The 14705-nt window shown below is 39.8% G+C and overlaps 1 protein-coding gene across 5 annotated transcripts in view; it reads right to left on the bottom strand.

The window, feature by feature from the left end:
- The window catches only part of atrnl1a (attractin-like 1a), a 338833-nt gene that overhangs the window by 242392 nt on the left and 81736 nt on the right, over nucleotides 1-14705 (bottom strand). For 3 of the 5 annotated variants that reach the window (XM_025897447.1, XM_005473721.4, XM_025897449.1), the window contains 4 exons: nucleotides 5761-5845; nucleotides 4022-4233; nucleotides 1320-1438; nucleotides 22-138 (listed from right to left, as the gene is read on the bottom strand). In XM_025897447.1, coding sequence (XP_025753232.1) covers nucleotides 22-138; nucleotides 1320-1438; nucleotides 4022-4233; nucleotides 5761-5845 — 533 coding nt within the window. The remainder of the gene's footprint in view (nucleotides 1-21; nucleotides 139-1319; nucleotides 1439-4021; nucleotides 4234-5760; nucleotides 5846-14705) is intronic. The other 2 variants (XM_025897448.1, XM_025897450.1) reach the window with 1 other exon arrangement.

Here is a 14705-nt window from a genome sequence, read left to right on the forward strand (position 1 = left end):
GAAGTGTCAAATGATACACACATGTCCCCTTCTCCTGGCTCCGTGTTTCCACAAGCTCAGCTGATGTTCAGACAACATGGACGGAGGGGGAGACAGAGACAGAGCGCCGCCATGCTGCTGGGCCAGCTCCAGAGTCAGCTAACACACACACACAAACACACACAGTCCGATCCATTCACAGATTCAGATCAAATCCAGCCAAGCACGTAGACAGAAAGATAAAGCAACAAATAGCCAAACACACAAAGAAACACACACAAAGCAGGGTTGAGATTAAAAACAGAGATCGTGAAAGCAGGAAACAAAACGAGCAAACGTAGCAAAAACACACAAGAAAATATTTCCAACGATTACTTTGCTTTTTTTCAATGTTCATTTTGATGCTTCAGAGAATAAAAGGAAAAAAAACCTTAAATGAGCGTGTGCGTCTGTGTGATCATTTAAAAAGACCACACTGATTGATGTTGATTGTTTTAAGACTTTATATAACACATCAACAGCTTCTTCCTTTAACCAGTCATTTGAAAAGCCTCTGAACTTTCCTCCAGCATTTATCAGCTCAAGTTTTCAGCTCACGCTCAACAAAGGATCGTTTCCAAATGGCTGCATCTCCAATCCGCCACTCAGATTTTTCTGTGCAATTTTGGTGCCAGACAAGGAAAAACCTCAGGCCTCAGGAGATTTATTTATTTTTTAAATGCATTTTCTTTAATGGTCACTTGAGGTTGACTGCAAAAGGAAATCAATCTGCACAGACTTGTATGCTAAAATGTCAACTTTCACAGCTCTATAATAACTAAGTGGGGCATTTTGGGCATGGCCAATTTGACAGGTGTCCCAAATTAGGCAGCTGGAGGCAGGCCTTGCTTTAAATACTTTGGGTCATTACACTGGACTTTTCCATTGTCTTTGAACATTTTATTGAGTAATCTAAGATTATGGCTTGCTGTGAGATACAGGCCATCCAAGAAGTTTTTGCTTTGGTTTTGTTGAGTGCTGTATGTCACTTGGCTAACTAGCAAATGTGTGTGCTCCCCTATACAGCTTATGGATGAAAACCATACAAGCTACAATTAGCTGATTAGCCCTTTTTATCCAAATATGATTATCTCTAACTATATTTTATACTTTCTATGGTGCCAAATTGCATTGATGCTCAACCACTGACAGAACAGTCTTTGCACTTTTTATGACTTCTAGCATTGTCGGGAACCAATATGTTAAGTATTCCATCAAATATTTAATTCAAGTATTGTACTATCAATACTATATGATAAGGTTTTCCACAGATATTTTACTGATAGTCAGTAAACCCTCACCACAGTGCAGTTGCTTGAGGCAGATATGCACTTCCTGTCCTCACACCACTGACATCCTCTTGTGTTGGCAGTGCAGCTCGCACAGTCTGAGAAGCGGAAACACTGCTCATCTGTACTGTCTAAAAATGGAGAACACAGACAAATTTAAAAAACATAAGCACATCGGTACAAAGGCAACAAAGAGACCAGGTCACAACCTTTTTTTCCGTAATCTGTATTGTTACTGTCTAAATAAATTGTATGGACGATAAAATGCTTTCATATTATTATGGACTGAGCATAACTCGTACAGTTTTAATTACGTTCAATAATCGATTTCCACTTATTGAAATCCGCTGACAAATGTTTCAAAGAGTTCATCTGTTGGTGACTTGACTTCTTCACTAGCAAAGATGTAAATGTCATCAGGTGAACATGTACAACTACTTAAACCATTCAGGCAGTGTAAAATAAAATGTATTACCATATTTGGATGCAATAATCAGGAAGCTACCAAGTGACAACTTCGTGAACTGAAAAATTCCAAATAGCTTATTTTTGTACAGGTGTCAATATTTTTTATATTTCAGACATTTACATCCTATTCACTAGCTGGGCCCACGTCCTCATTTTAGGTTTGACAGCGTTTTAGTAGGTAAAAGTGAATGCTTTGACATGAATTGAGCTGCCGTTTGGGGAAGGCCTCCAAGGGGACTGGCGATTGCTCCCGGGCCTGGCAGATCCCCGTGTACTAAATAGAAGCGAAGAAGTTAAAGAATAGAGAACACGCAGGGAGGGAGGGTGGAGCACGTAAACGAGAATGATCAGCTTGCAGAACTGGGGGAACCTATATAGATAACAGCCGGAAGGAGCGTGTTTGGAGGCGTGGTCCTGCTCCTGGAATTCCGATACATAATCTCCAATTCAGGCTTTAAGTTTGCATTATTAAGTGGATGCCTTCTTCTCTTGTCTACCAGTCATTTATAATTAACATATTAAGTGTACTTACTGCCTGTTCCTACTTTTAATTATAAGCTTTTAAAATGAATTTAACATCTTATTAAAAATTACACTGAATAGCTGAATGATTAATTTTCTTAATGATAATCAGGAGCTAGCACCTGACAAGTTATTCCCATCCAAATATGTAAACTGCCAAAAATCTCCCATTTTGCATGTCTTGTTACTTTTTCTATTAAAGTTTATTTCTTTATTTATATTTAATTATATGGGAGGCTTAATTGTTTAGGTTTGTCCCACATTTTTACATGAATCGTCTACGTGTCTTTGCGGTCGTCCATTATTATCTTTCTCCACAACCAGACAGGTTGCTGACAACTGGACATTGTCCTTTTTCCCCACGTGGCTGTCTTCAGCATTGAGGAACACACACCATAGAGCATCACTTTGTTGTTGACAGTTTGATGCTATAATGGACGTTTCTGGCTTCAGTAATGTAGGTTTTTCATTTCCAAACCTGTCCTATGTCAATCAGCAGTACCTTTCACTAGTTCAGTTACCTACCTCAAAACTGAGGTAAGTGTAACTTGGAACCTGCCAATTTTGTTCCGCTAACATTTTTCTCACCAATCTACAAGTTGCTGAATTTCACAGCCATTTCATGCCCGCTCGTTACCACCACATCGTTAGTCTCTTCCTGTGTGGACACAAACCCTGTCAGTAATCACAGGTTCCTCACTCATGTCAGACATGATCAATACTCTGAAGTTGGAAAGTGTCAACCTGTCTTGATAGCTAAGGGAAAAGCACATGGACTACTTAAGAGTGAAAGTGGTTCTAAGTTCAATTCCTCCAATAGGCAAGAGATATTTGGACCCGGAGGTGATTAGTGGGCACCTAATAAGTTCTTATCAAATGTCTATATCAACATTTAAACTTTATCGTCCTACACATTGGGGATTTGCAGACCTAATACTAAGACTGTTTCAACATGCTAAACATAGATTGCACTGGCTCGCTCAGGCAGTAGAAGAGATGATCAGTGTTCACAAGGCTGCTGGTTTGACTCCATGCTCTTTTTGAACTATAGTTTCTATAATTTGTTATTCTGGGCTCAGTAAAGAACACATTTTAACCTGTTATTGGGGTTTTTTTGGTGTGTGTCAGTCATTTATCGCATTACCCAGGAAAAAGAATTGAATTTATTTTGTTTTTATGAACATTAATGAGATTTGTGTGTTTGGAATGACACATAAATGTTGTCATGGGTTATGAAGGTTAGATAAGGTGTATGTGAATTGCAATGAGCAGGCTTTTAAATGCAAACCCATTGATTTGATCTTTTAATTCATTCAATCCATGTGGGCTTATGCTCTATTTAAAACTGACAGCAAAATCATTTTCATAATTACTTTCTACTTAAACCTTGAGCGAGGTGCCTGAAGCAGAATACCTGGAAGAGCTACCGCATCTACATCTGGTTCAGACCGATCCTAATTACTTTGAAATTAGGTAATTGTTGCAGTGCTGACCTTCTGTTCCTGTAATTATGAATTGCAAACATCCTTCAGAGCCCTCCAGAATAATTACGATTCTCGTGAAAAAATAAGCCTTTTGGGAGTTGCACTTATGCTTGATTGTGTGGTACATTTCAGGAAAAATATGTTGACATGGCAGTGAAAATATTTAGACTGAAACAAAGAAACAGATGCATATAAATGGAAAATAATTTGCTCGGTAAACAGAAGCTCAGCATAACATACCAGGCCGAGCAGGGCAGAAAGGAGCAGGAAAAAGGTGGTCGGGTGGTTTCGGCTTCCAGGGGACACATCTACTTTTCACCCAGTGACAACGAACGCCTGGCCCGGCAGCGGCGCACAAAGCTGGGCTAGAGAAGGCCTGGCAGGATGGAGGTGTGTAAGCCAGCACGTCGTTCAGAAGCATACCAGAAAAGCCTCCAAAGATGTACATGGAGCTGAAGATGAGGAAGGGACGATTATACAAACAGGAAAAGAGAACCTATACATACAGCTGTGGAAGGAAGCAACAGCGAGACACTACAAGCTTTATACAGACGGGAAATGCCTCCAGAAAGGAGGAGAAAGTTAGAGGAACACCTTTAAAAATAAACCTGGACTTAGGTGGTGGCGAGGGGGGGGATGAAAAAGAAAAGCTGCTATTTTGAAGCCGTCCTTGTGAAGTTCAAAGCTGACATTTCTGAGCTCAAAGCTGACTTTTTGGTGGGTAAATGGTGTTAACAGGTCAGGCTGTCATTTCTCAGCTCAGCAATAAGTCAGTCGATGAAACTCTTACAAACATTTAAGTATCACAAAGCACTGATATTTATTCTTTCACTATAACTTTTTGTATTTCACCAAACAAAATGTCTTGTACTCTCCAATTGTTTGGGACTGATGTTCACAGATTCTTTTCAAGAAAATCAAAATCAGTTTTCAGGCTAAACCCTACGAGCAACAAGAAATGCTCAGTGCATCAACAGCAGGGTTTTCTTTGTTGTACGTAGCTGTATGAATGGCTTGCTTGGTGACAACAGAGTAATTTGAAAACCACATCTTTCTAGAAAGCAGGGCCCAAAGGCCATTCACACATCCGTCTGTGTGTGAATGAGGGTACTGAGAAAAAGTTAGAGGAAAAAACGGGAAATAAATATAGGTCTTGAGGTAATGAAGAGAAATACACGTGGATATATATATGCAGTATCTATATATAGAAAGTGCAAAGAAAGTTTCTGACAGAGTGTAGCAGGAGAAACATCCACATACAGGCGAGAGCTGAGGTGGGAGAGACGTAGTTTCTAAACAGGGAGCTTCAGAGGAGCCGGCGGAGGAAGAAGTGACAAGAGAAGTGGCAACCAAAACTAAATATAAGATTGAGATAAAAAAGATCAATCCATAAACAGTCTACACAACAAAACTATACCTGTCAAGGAGGAAGGCAGAGGCAAAATTCACCTGAGACGCTCAAGACTTGAAGGACATCGCAGGAAGACATCAAGGAAATGAATAAGCTGCGCCGGAGAGTCACGCATTGTGGATAGATGTGTTTGATTTGCATGAACGTAATTTGAGCAGGAAGGCTTGTTCTTATATTTTTCAAAGGTTGAATATCAGTGCTGAAATGTCCAAAGGACGATTGGTAAAGGTACAGATTTATGATTAAAATGGCACTTAAGAAAAACACTTAGGAAATGCAAGTTCATGCATGTTTTTGGGAACCAAATCGCTTTATTTCAAGATACACTCACAAAAAATAAAATACTCTGTTACCTTTAGTAATACGGGGGCTTGTCCTTGGGCAGAACTACCATTATTTGAAGGCTATGACTGTTTTTCCTTCCAAAATTACATTAACCTCAGAAAATATATTACAAAGAGCTTTCTATCAAAGTTTTAGTATGCTACAGGGTGTAAACAAAAATTAGCCAGATAGAGTCTGGGATTGGATCAGTTAGGGGGGCGTGTTATGAAAAGCAGAAACTCACCCGTTGCTAACCACAGCAGAGTGTCCAAAGCGGTTGATGTCCCGGTGCAGGCCTGGTCTGGGAAGGACAGTCCACTCATCACAAGCTGAGGACGAGCACATGCAGACACACAACGATGTTTAGGAATATATTCACTTGCGAGTGTGTGCTGCTATACTGCTACAGCGTTTGAAAACTAAAACATAAATAACCTACTTATTGAGGAAGTGATAATGCACTGCACAAAATAAACAGACAAAGAGCTACTTTGAACATCACTGTAAGCAGCAAAATTACAGTTTTCCTTAACTGGTAATGCTAACGATAATATACGACTGGATAATACTGTCCTCATTTTTCCCCATGCAGTTATAATACAAGAATAAGGAGAACCATACGTACTATATGCAAGAGCAATGAGCAGTAGAGTGTGACCCACAGCTCAACCCCTTCCCCCAATTCCATAAGAACTCATTACCATAACCTTCTCACATCGAATTATGGTGATAGAGAGACGATAGGGGAGATAATGTGGGAACTGACTTCATAAAACACATCATGCCACCAAATATGGTCATAAAATAGCCTCCTCTCTTTCTCTCTCCCTCTCAAGTTATCATTGGTGCTATTCAGCTCTGTGTGTTTTACTATTTGGATTTTACAACTCTCTGATGTTTTAATGACCCCTACATACTCCCATTATATTAATATGGAAATGACTGAGTGACTGAATGTGTGTGTGTGTGTGTGTGTGTGTGTGTGTGTGTGTGTGTGTGTGTGTGTGTGTGTGTGTGTGAGAGAGTGAGAGAGAGAAAAAGAGAGAGAGAGATGGAAAAGGAGTCCAAGTTGTGAGTGTAAATGTGCCATTTAGCTATAGACGCCTTTCCCTAAACACAGAGCGCTGGTAGAGTTGAGGACACCAGGTTGCTAACGACCTCGTTAAGCGCTGTGCTAATTGGGAGCGCTTGTTTAAGAGCGAGGGATGCCGCAGAGGACGTGGTGAGGGGACAGACAAAAAGAGGTCATTCTAATCAACGCCAAGAGCAATGGGTTCATAACTAGCAGGGGTTAAAGGTCAGTCATATTAACACGACAAGAAGAGTGATGCTGATGGAATCAGGCAGAGCTGAAGAACGGTGATTGTGCGGCTAAATGAAACTGCATCGGTTTGTAGGTATTTAACTCCTCAGTTTTTATAATGGGTTAAGTTTTAACCGATTTTTAAACTACCACAGCAAGTACTGTGGTAGGTCAAAAGTCTTTTTGCTCGAGAAACTCAAAAATCACTAAAGCGAATAAGTTGTGGGCTTTGAAACGACCTCCCTGAGGAAATAATCTGCAACCTCCTTCAAATCACTTCTAAAAACAGATTTTTATAGACTCACTATTATGTGATGTCTTTTTATGTCCTTCCAACATTTTTCTGTTAGAATTGCTTCATTACTCTTATTTATTACTATTACATTTTTATGCAGTCTTTTTCTTTAACTAACAGGAAGCTCTAATTTCCAGCTTTCTGTTGAAATTCTGGATTCGGCTTTGCTAGTCTGTCAAAGCACTTGGCAAAAGAACCATGTAAATGGAATTATTATTTAATATTGTTTGACAAAAAGACTGATGAATAATATTTATGAATATAAACAAAACTTAGGGTTTAAACAATGAGAAGCAAAGCATCAGAAGTTTGTTAAGAACGCACAAAAGAAGGGCAAACAATTTATAAGGCAGCTGCTATTAACACTAGACATTTTTACTCCAGTCTGAAGATTTATCCTTGTAGCATCTATTTCTAGAGCTTTGCACACACACACACACACACACACACACAGCTGTTTGTCAGCTAATGTTTAATATAACCTGCAAGGACCTGAATCAAATTGGCACCTCCGCCTGGGTAATCATCACTCAGTGTGGGATCCAGGTGTGCACAACTATATGTCATCTAACATCCATCTGAAGCCCGAGGCACATGTGGTGCTAAAAGTTTAAATATTTTTCACTTGTGGCACTTGGCACTCTGAGCACCGAAATAAGCTTAGGCACTACAGGGAATCAGCAGTGAGGCAGGAGTTTGTTTCCTTGAGAAGTTTCCAAGTTGTGCTGGCTGCGGAACAAAGCAGCTGACGTTTATCTTCGATATTTTATTTACTTGTTTTTAGCTCCAGAATTAATCATTTCAACCAAAACTTCACAAGTTAATAAATCATGTGGTTAGTACTGAATATACCAAGGTGCGCTTGGTTTGTTATCATCTCTGGATGGATCTACTGTTACTGAAGTCAGTGAGAGAGCGGTTTATAAGAGAACGGGCCCATATCTTTTAAATAAGCAGGTTATTATTAAAGCCATCTCTATTTTTAATTAATCTGCAAAACAATTTTGACAAAATGTCAACAGCTCCCTAAGTTAATATTTCCATGTGTGTTTTTTTAATGTTCATTTAATAATATAATTATTAATAATTAATAGGCCTTGCAGTTCTTGTGAAGCCAATAAACACCCTCGGAGACCTGCTGTATGTTTCATGTGATTTAGAGAATCTACCACATGAAACAGTCTGCAAGACACATAACTGCTAAAATAAGCAAACTAATAACCAACAGCATCAGAAATATTTAATAAAAAATAATAAGGTTTTGTTGTTTCGTGGAGTTCTCGCTTTTGTTGACCGAAACGTCCCAGCTGTTTGTAATCTGTGTTCCAATAGGAAGATAGAAAACCGTAAACAAGACCGATTCGCATCTCTGTGCTGCTTCAGGCAGCCCAAGGTAAACAGTTTCAAGCCCTCTTCATGGTGAGGGGACAGATTTCTGACTGAAAGCTTTAAATTTTTCCTTTTTTTTTTAAATGTAGGTGATTCAATGTTGTGACTCCACCTCTAAGGGAATGGATAGTAACAACTACATGGACAAAAGATGGATTTTCTAACATAAGCGAAGCAATAAAATCTGAGGTACTAATTCTACTAAATCCTAAGTTGACAAAAAAAATTATTAAAAGGAATTAGCAACTCTGAATGTAAATGCCTCTAGGGGAAAAAAGTATTCTCATTTTTCCATTTTGTGTCTCATCATTTTCCCTTTCCTGTGTCTTCCAGTTTGACTGACTCTAGATCTTTCTTTATGACAAGTTCTCATTAATTTGGGAAACCCTGACGAGGGAATGGTACCTAAAATGGATATGCTGTTAAGAGGACGGATGGATGGACTTATTGTCTACTTATTGCTTGAATGACACATTTCAGCTTGTGGCATTTTTGAGATTTTACTTCTTGAGGATCAAGAGCTTCCCCATGCACCTTGGAAGTAGGAGTGAACGTGCTTGAAAGCTCTACTCTATAAAGAAAACGTGGAACTATGACTCGTGCATGTGACAACCTGATTGTGATGATGAAGCTGACCTCAAACCTTCAGCCACAGCTAAAAATCTTCCTCTAACAAGCTCTAAATGAAAAAAAGATTACAGCCTCGGTGACTTTTGATCCCATCCTCTAGCCATACTGGGCGGGCACACTTTAACCAACCACCCCGAAACTGCTGTCAAATTGTCCATCCAAGAACTGCAGGCTCAACAGATACTTATCAGCCACAACACACATACAGTCATACACACATACGGACCCACACAGATTTTAATTTCCTCTCAGGATATGAGAAAATCTGTGTTAATAATGCATGGTGGGACAGAGGGAGAAATCATGAGTCCAGATCGAAGCAGCCGTGCGGCCGGGCTGATTGACAGTTTGATCTGATCTGTGCTAATGGAGAACTTGATGAAGAAAGCCGGGAGGAGGAGGAGAAGGACATGGAGGTTTGAACGGCAGCCACTGTCTGCTCCTCAGACACATCCTGACTTCCAACATCTTCCAAACAAGCTTTCAGCTTGCCACGGGCCTTTCAGCGAGATCTGTGTATGTGTCAGGCGTTTGTGTGTTGCACACAGAGCGTGGGCATGCGCCTATGGTGTGTCAAGTTGGAGAGGACTGCGTTTTTAATCAGAGTTCATTTTCCCCCAAAATCTAATTAGAAGTGTGAGGGTGGCACGGTTGAGGGGAAGGGAGGATGTGGGAGGATGGGAGTGAGGAGGAAGGAGAGCTGAAGGGGGAGAATTAAATCCAAATGAAAAGTGCCTTCCATGTCTACCTGAATCTAATGTGTGGCAGCAGAAGAGCAGGAGAAGCTAATAACGTCATGTCACCCCTCCAAGGTTAGCGCGGCAAAACAAAAACAAATTAGTGCTCCAAACGCCCCCGCTCGCAGTGAGCGCAGAGACAGGGAGGAACGGAGGAGCAAATGGAGACAAAACAAGGGATGGAGAGAAGTGACTTCACAGGTGGAACTAATTAATTATCTCCTGAAGAGATGTGACAGAGGGCAGAGCTTTAGAAAAGAACTTGTGCAGATCAACACTTTCTGTGAAGACACGTAGATACGAAGCCAAGCAACCCCCTGTCGTAACTCCAAACATGTATAGTATTTTTCACAGCATGTCCCATTTAACACTAAAGGTTTCTCCCAAAAAATGACCAAATTGTGCTTTCAGTCAAGACGCACTATTCAGAATGACTGTAGTTAACACATTACTCAGACTTTCCAGAAACAAATTTGTATTTCTTTAAAGTCAAGAATCAAATAAATTATCTCCTGTGCAGAAAAAGTTGAGAAAATTTTGAAATTCCAAGGCGGCAAGCTTTTAGTTACGATGTTCTTGTCAAAGCCAACTGATGTCTTTTGTTCTGCTGCTAGAAGCCACTTTAAGAAAAACTGTTTCTCAGTAACTTGTGTTGCACTGCAGGAAGCACCTCTGCACGGCCTCCTTTAGAGCCATTTTGGAGGAGAAAAAAGTAGCTAGTCTGAGGATTTTTGAGTGCCCCTGATAGCCTGCTTGTAGAGGTTCAGCAATCTTAGGGTATAAGAGCTATATTGTGCTTTTTGTGTCGATATACTGTTAGAATGTTTAAACGTCCCCTGTTTTGAACACTGAAAGCAGTATACATACAAATAAGGGCAGTGAGCCCAAAGCTTAGGAGGTTCTAAATGCTCCGTTTCTGTTTTTTTCTACTCTCAGTTCTATGTGATTGGAACATGGCCAGTAACAACAATGATAAACCAGGATTATTATGAACTGTGACTCACACAAAGCAATTCTGGAATAATCTAACAATAAAAAGATGGAGGTAGAATTTTATTTAAAAGGTCCTATTTAGGTCTGAGGATTGCTGCCCTCTCTGAAACATCAACAGCACGAACTTTGACATGAACAAGAAGAAAAGAAGCCATTAAGCAGCTCAGCTCTTTCCTTTTTTGTTATTAAATTCCCCTGTCTGCGCACATGCAGAATTAATGTCACGGTTAAAAGTGTTTTTCATCACCTCATGTTTGGGTGGAGCCACAGACATGTAAACATAAGATATAGGGGCCTTTCCTGTATCTACACCAATATGAATACTGTAACTTCAGCACCGTAACAAGGAGAAGACGTTTTCTTCTGACTTCTTTGCATTTATAATGAGATTCATAAAAGTTCTTGTACTTAGAAACTGACTGATGCAGGATTTTAAGACCAATACTCACAATAAAAGTTGGTGAGTTAAAATAGAATAGATTTTTTTTCAAACATGCAAGAAAAATAAAGAGATAGTCTTTACTAAGACAATATGATAATTCTATTTAAAGATAATCTTGATTGTTTTGTGGGTTTTTGTCACGTATTCCTTGTTTACTTTCAATGCTCGGATTAGCTGATTGTTATGTTTGAGGACTTCCAAACACATTTAAACTTAAGTGCTTTCTGGTCGGAAAATGATGGTTACTCATGATGATGGTCTCCACTTTATATATTTTAATTTATCAGCCCTTATAAATGCAGATACCAATAGAGCAGTAAACAGCTAATAAGGTACCATTATCTGTAAATGATTAAAAAAACCAAAGACAAGAATCACAAAGAACAAAGTAAAAATCAAAGTTTTCAAATTTAACTTGAGGGCGAACATCAGAGATTTAGCTAAAGTTAGCAGGGGTTAAAGGAAAAGTGTGAATGCAGCAAGAGAAAGAATGAAGACAGGAAGGAGGAAACTATAGCTAGGAGACATTTCTTGGCTCAGATTTAAACTCTTCTTTTTTTTTAAGCTCCTCATAACCCTGAGTGTGTTAAACAGTCACCACACTGGCCCAGCGGAGGCCTTTAATTCCACATAATCCCTCTCTGGGTGAGAGGAGTCTGTTGCACCACAGTGAGGAAAGAAAGGAATTCCATGCGACACACTACACACTGATATATGATGCTAGTGCAGCTTTTAGCTTGTCTAATTATCCCATTAAGTCAAAATGCAACTACTGCATACTTTATGGAAACATGACAAACTATTTTGTTTTCTTAAACCAAGGCAGTAGTAAACTGAACATCTTTTTGTTTTGGTCGGTTGTTCAGCACTAATTGGAATTCTTCATCCTGGACTGTAGGACACCGTTGATGCTGACATTTCCTTTCGGGTATTTAATTAATCAATTCCTTGAGAAACCTGGCACCACAACACTCTGTAGTGAAAGGAATCATTAGGTGGATCCCGAAATGCTGCTAAGCTTTTTTTTAATTAAAAAAAAAAAATCCCAAAAAACAAACAAAGAACAAATTTCAACTGCCAGTGTGTCAAAAAATATATACTGTGCAAGGAACATGGTTACAACAGGGATGGAGTAATTCTGTAAAACTAAGAAAATATTTAACATCACGGTCGTACACCAGATAAACTTCTACTAGAAAGAATAAGATATATGTTGGAACACAAATTTTAAAAAATACATAAGAAAGTTGAACTAAAATATTTGTATCAAACAAAATATCAGTGAGAAATATTGATTGCTGTAAACCCTGCAGTGCTTGCTTTGATGTTTTTAAGTGGGAATTTTTAGGTTAATGTGTATGTTTTGTTTCCTATATTTGAACTTTCCTTTAATTTTGGGTCATTGTGGAATAAATGCCTCTCTCACTCACTCACTCTCTCTCTCACACACACACACACACCTCACCAGATCACACTGTCAGTTTTATTGATAAGCACGTCCAGTAACTCTATTAAGAAGCATGATTTGGGGCTGAATCCTGGTTTTCACTGTTATAAAAGTGCTTTACTTTTCACTGGAGCAGATCACCGTAGTAACGTATGCTGCCTAGCTAACCTGCTTCAAGGCAGGTTATGTTGTAGTTAATAGATAAATATAACCACTACCTGTTGACCAGTCATTTCTCACCAGTCTGGAAAACAATCTCCTTACATCACCTGGAGGATCCTGTGGTAAACAGAGGGTCAGGTTTGAACTCTGTCTTTTGCTGATGAGCATCTATAAAATGTTCTGAGGAGCCACTTCACTGTTCGCTGGTTTTTCCTGTTGGCTAAAAGACGCTTTCAGACAGCTCAGAACTCACTTTGTGGTTTGACCTCTTTTGATATTTGTTCTTTACTTATTGCTGCAGACGCTGCAGTTGAAAGAATAAGGCTAAAATTGTCCTACGCACATCTAAACAATATATTAATATAACGGAATACAGAATTGTATTCGTGTCAGATTGCTCTTTGTCTTAATGTTACACAGCATCTGACCTGGCTTCAAATAGATTAGAAGCCAGGACATTCACACAGTGCTAAATAATTCTATACATGCAAAACTCTTCTCAAACTGTAGCTTTGTGTGCAGCAGCCGTGTCACTTTTTACCTGTAATATTTAACCTTTTTGTATTTTTGTTGTAAAATTATAGTTTTATTTTCTTTGTAAATTATGCTGCTCTGTTGCCAGTAGACTAAACAGTGTTTGTAACTGGCCCTTTCCTGGCCTGACTTATCGAGTTAATAAGCAACTTTACGTGAGTGGTTAGCCTGATTGCTAGTTTTACTGTAAGTGAAGCCGGGTAATGGAAAGGTATCCTGGGTGTGTTGAATTTAAAATCTCCAGTACTGGGGCTTCCGGTGACGCCATGATCTAGTCAAGCAGCATAGGGAACGAGCTCCGTCCAGATTAATATACATTACTCCTAACTACAGTTTTTAAAACTCGGCAATTTCCATTCTAACCAGCATGGCATCGTCCCTGAGAGGCAAGGGATCCAGCAAACAGGATCAAAATAAAGATAAAGGCGAGCATTTGAAGCAACTAACTCTGTCCTCGAATGCATATGCTAATGCTACTGCTAGCACTCGTGATGCAGATACGAGGATATTAGCAGAACTGGAGAAGATAAGAAAAGATAACAAAGATGGGCATATGGAAATACAGCAAGTTCTGACGAGATTGGAGGCGTCTTTTAAGAATCTGAGAGAAGATATGACAAAGCTGGAAAATAGAACAACGGAGATGGAGGAACGGAGACTCCACCAGGCGTCATGAACGAGCCCTCCGGTACTTGTTGCATAGAGAAATGGATCTCACTGCACGATGCGAGGACATGCAAAATAGACTAAGGCGAAACAACTTGAGGATCTATCGTGTACCAGAAGGGAGTGAGGGGAGAGATGTTAAGCTGTTTGTGCTAGAGCTGTGTAAATCAACTCTTCAACTTCCTGCTGATCTTAACATTGGAATAGAGCGAGCGCACAGAGCCCTTGCTGCTAAACCCAAGAACCCCGACGCAGCACCGCGCTCACTGGTGGTCAGATTCTGGGACTTCTCTGTGAAAGAGACCATTCTACGACAAGCCTGGGATCAGAAGCGTGTCTTATATAAGGGCACGCAGATATATTTTGACCATGATTTTTCCCCGGAACTGCAAAAGAGGAGGGCACTGATACGAGATGTGGTAAAGCAATTAAAGCTGAAAAACATCAGAGCCAAATGTATGTTTCCAGCAAAACTGAGACTGTTCAAGGATGGTGGTGAGAAGACGTTCTCAAGTTTGACGGAAGCCCTGCCGACGCTTCAAGAGCTGGGGATACAAGTGCGAGTCGACCAGAGGGAGCGCGTGGAAATGG

The sequence above is a fragment of the Oreochromis niloticus genome, linkage group LG13 (genome assembly GCF_001858045.2).
Source record: "Oreochromis niloticus isolate F11D_XX linkage group LG13, O_niloticus_UMD_NMBU, whole genome shotgun sequence".
Taxonomy (NCBI): domain Eukaryota; kingdom Metazoa; phylum Chordata; class Actinopteri; order Cichliformes; family Cichlidae; genus Oreochromis; species Oreochromis niloticus.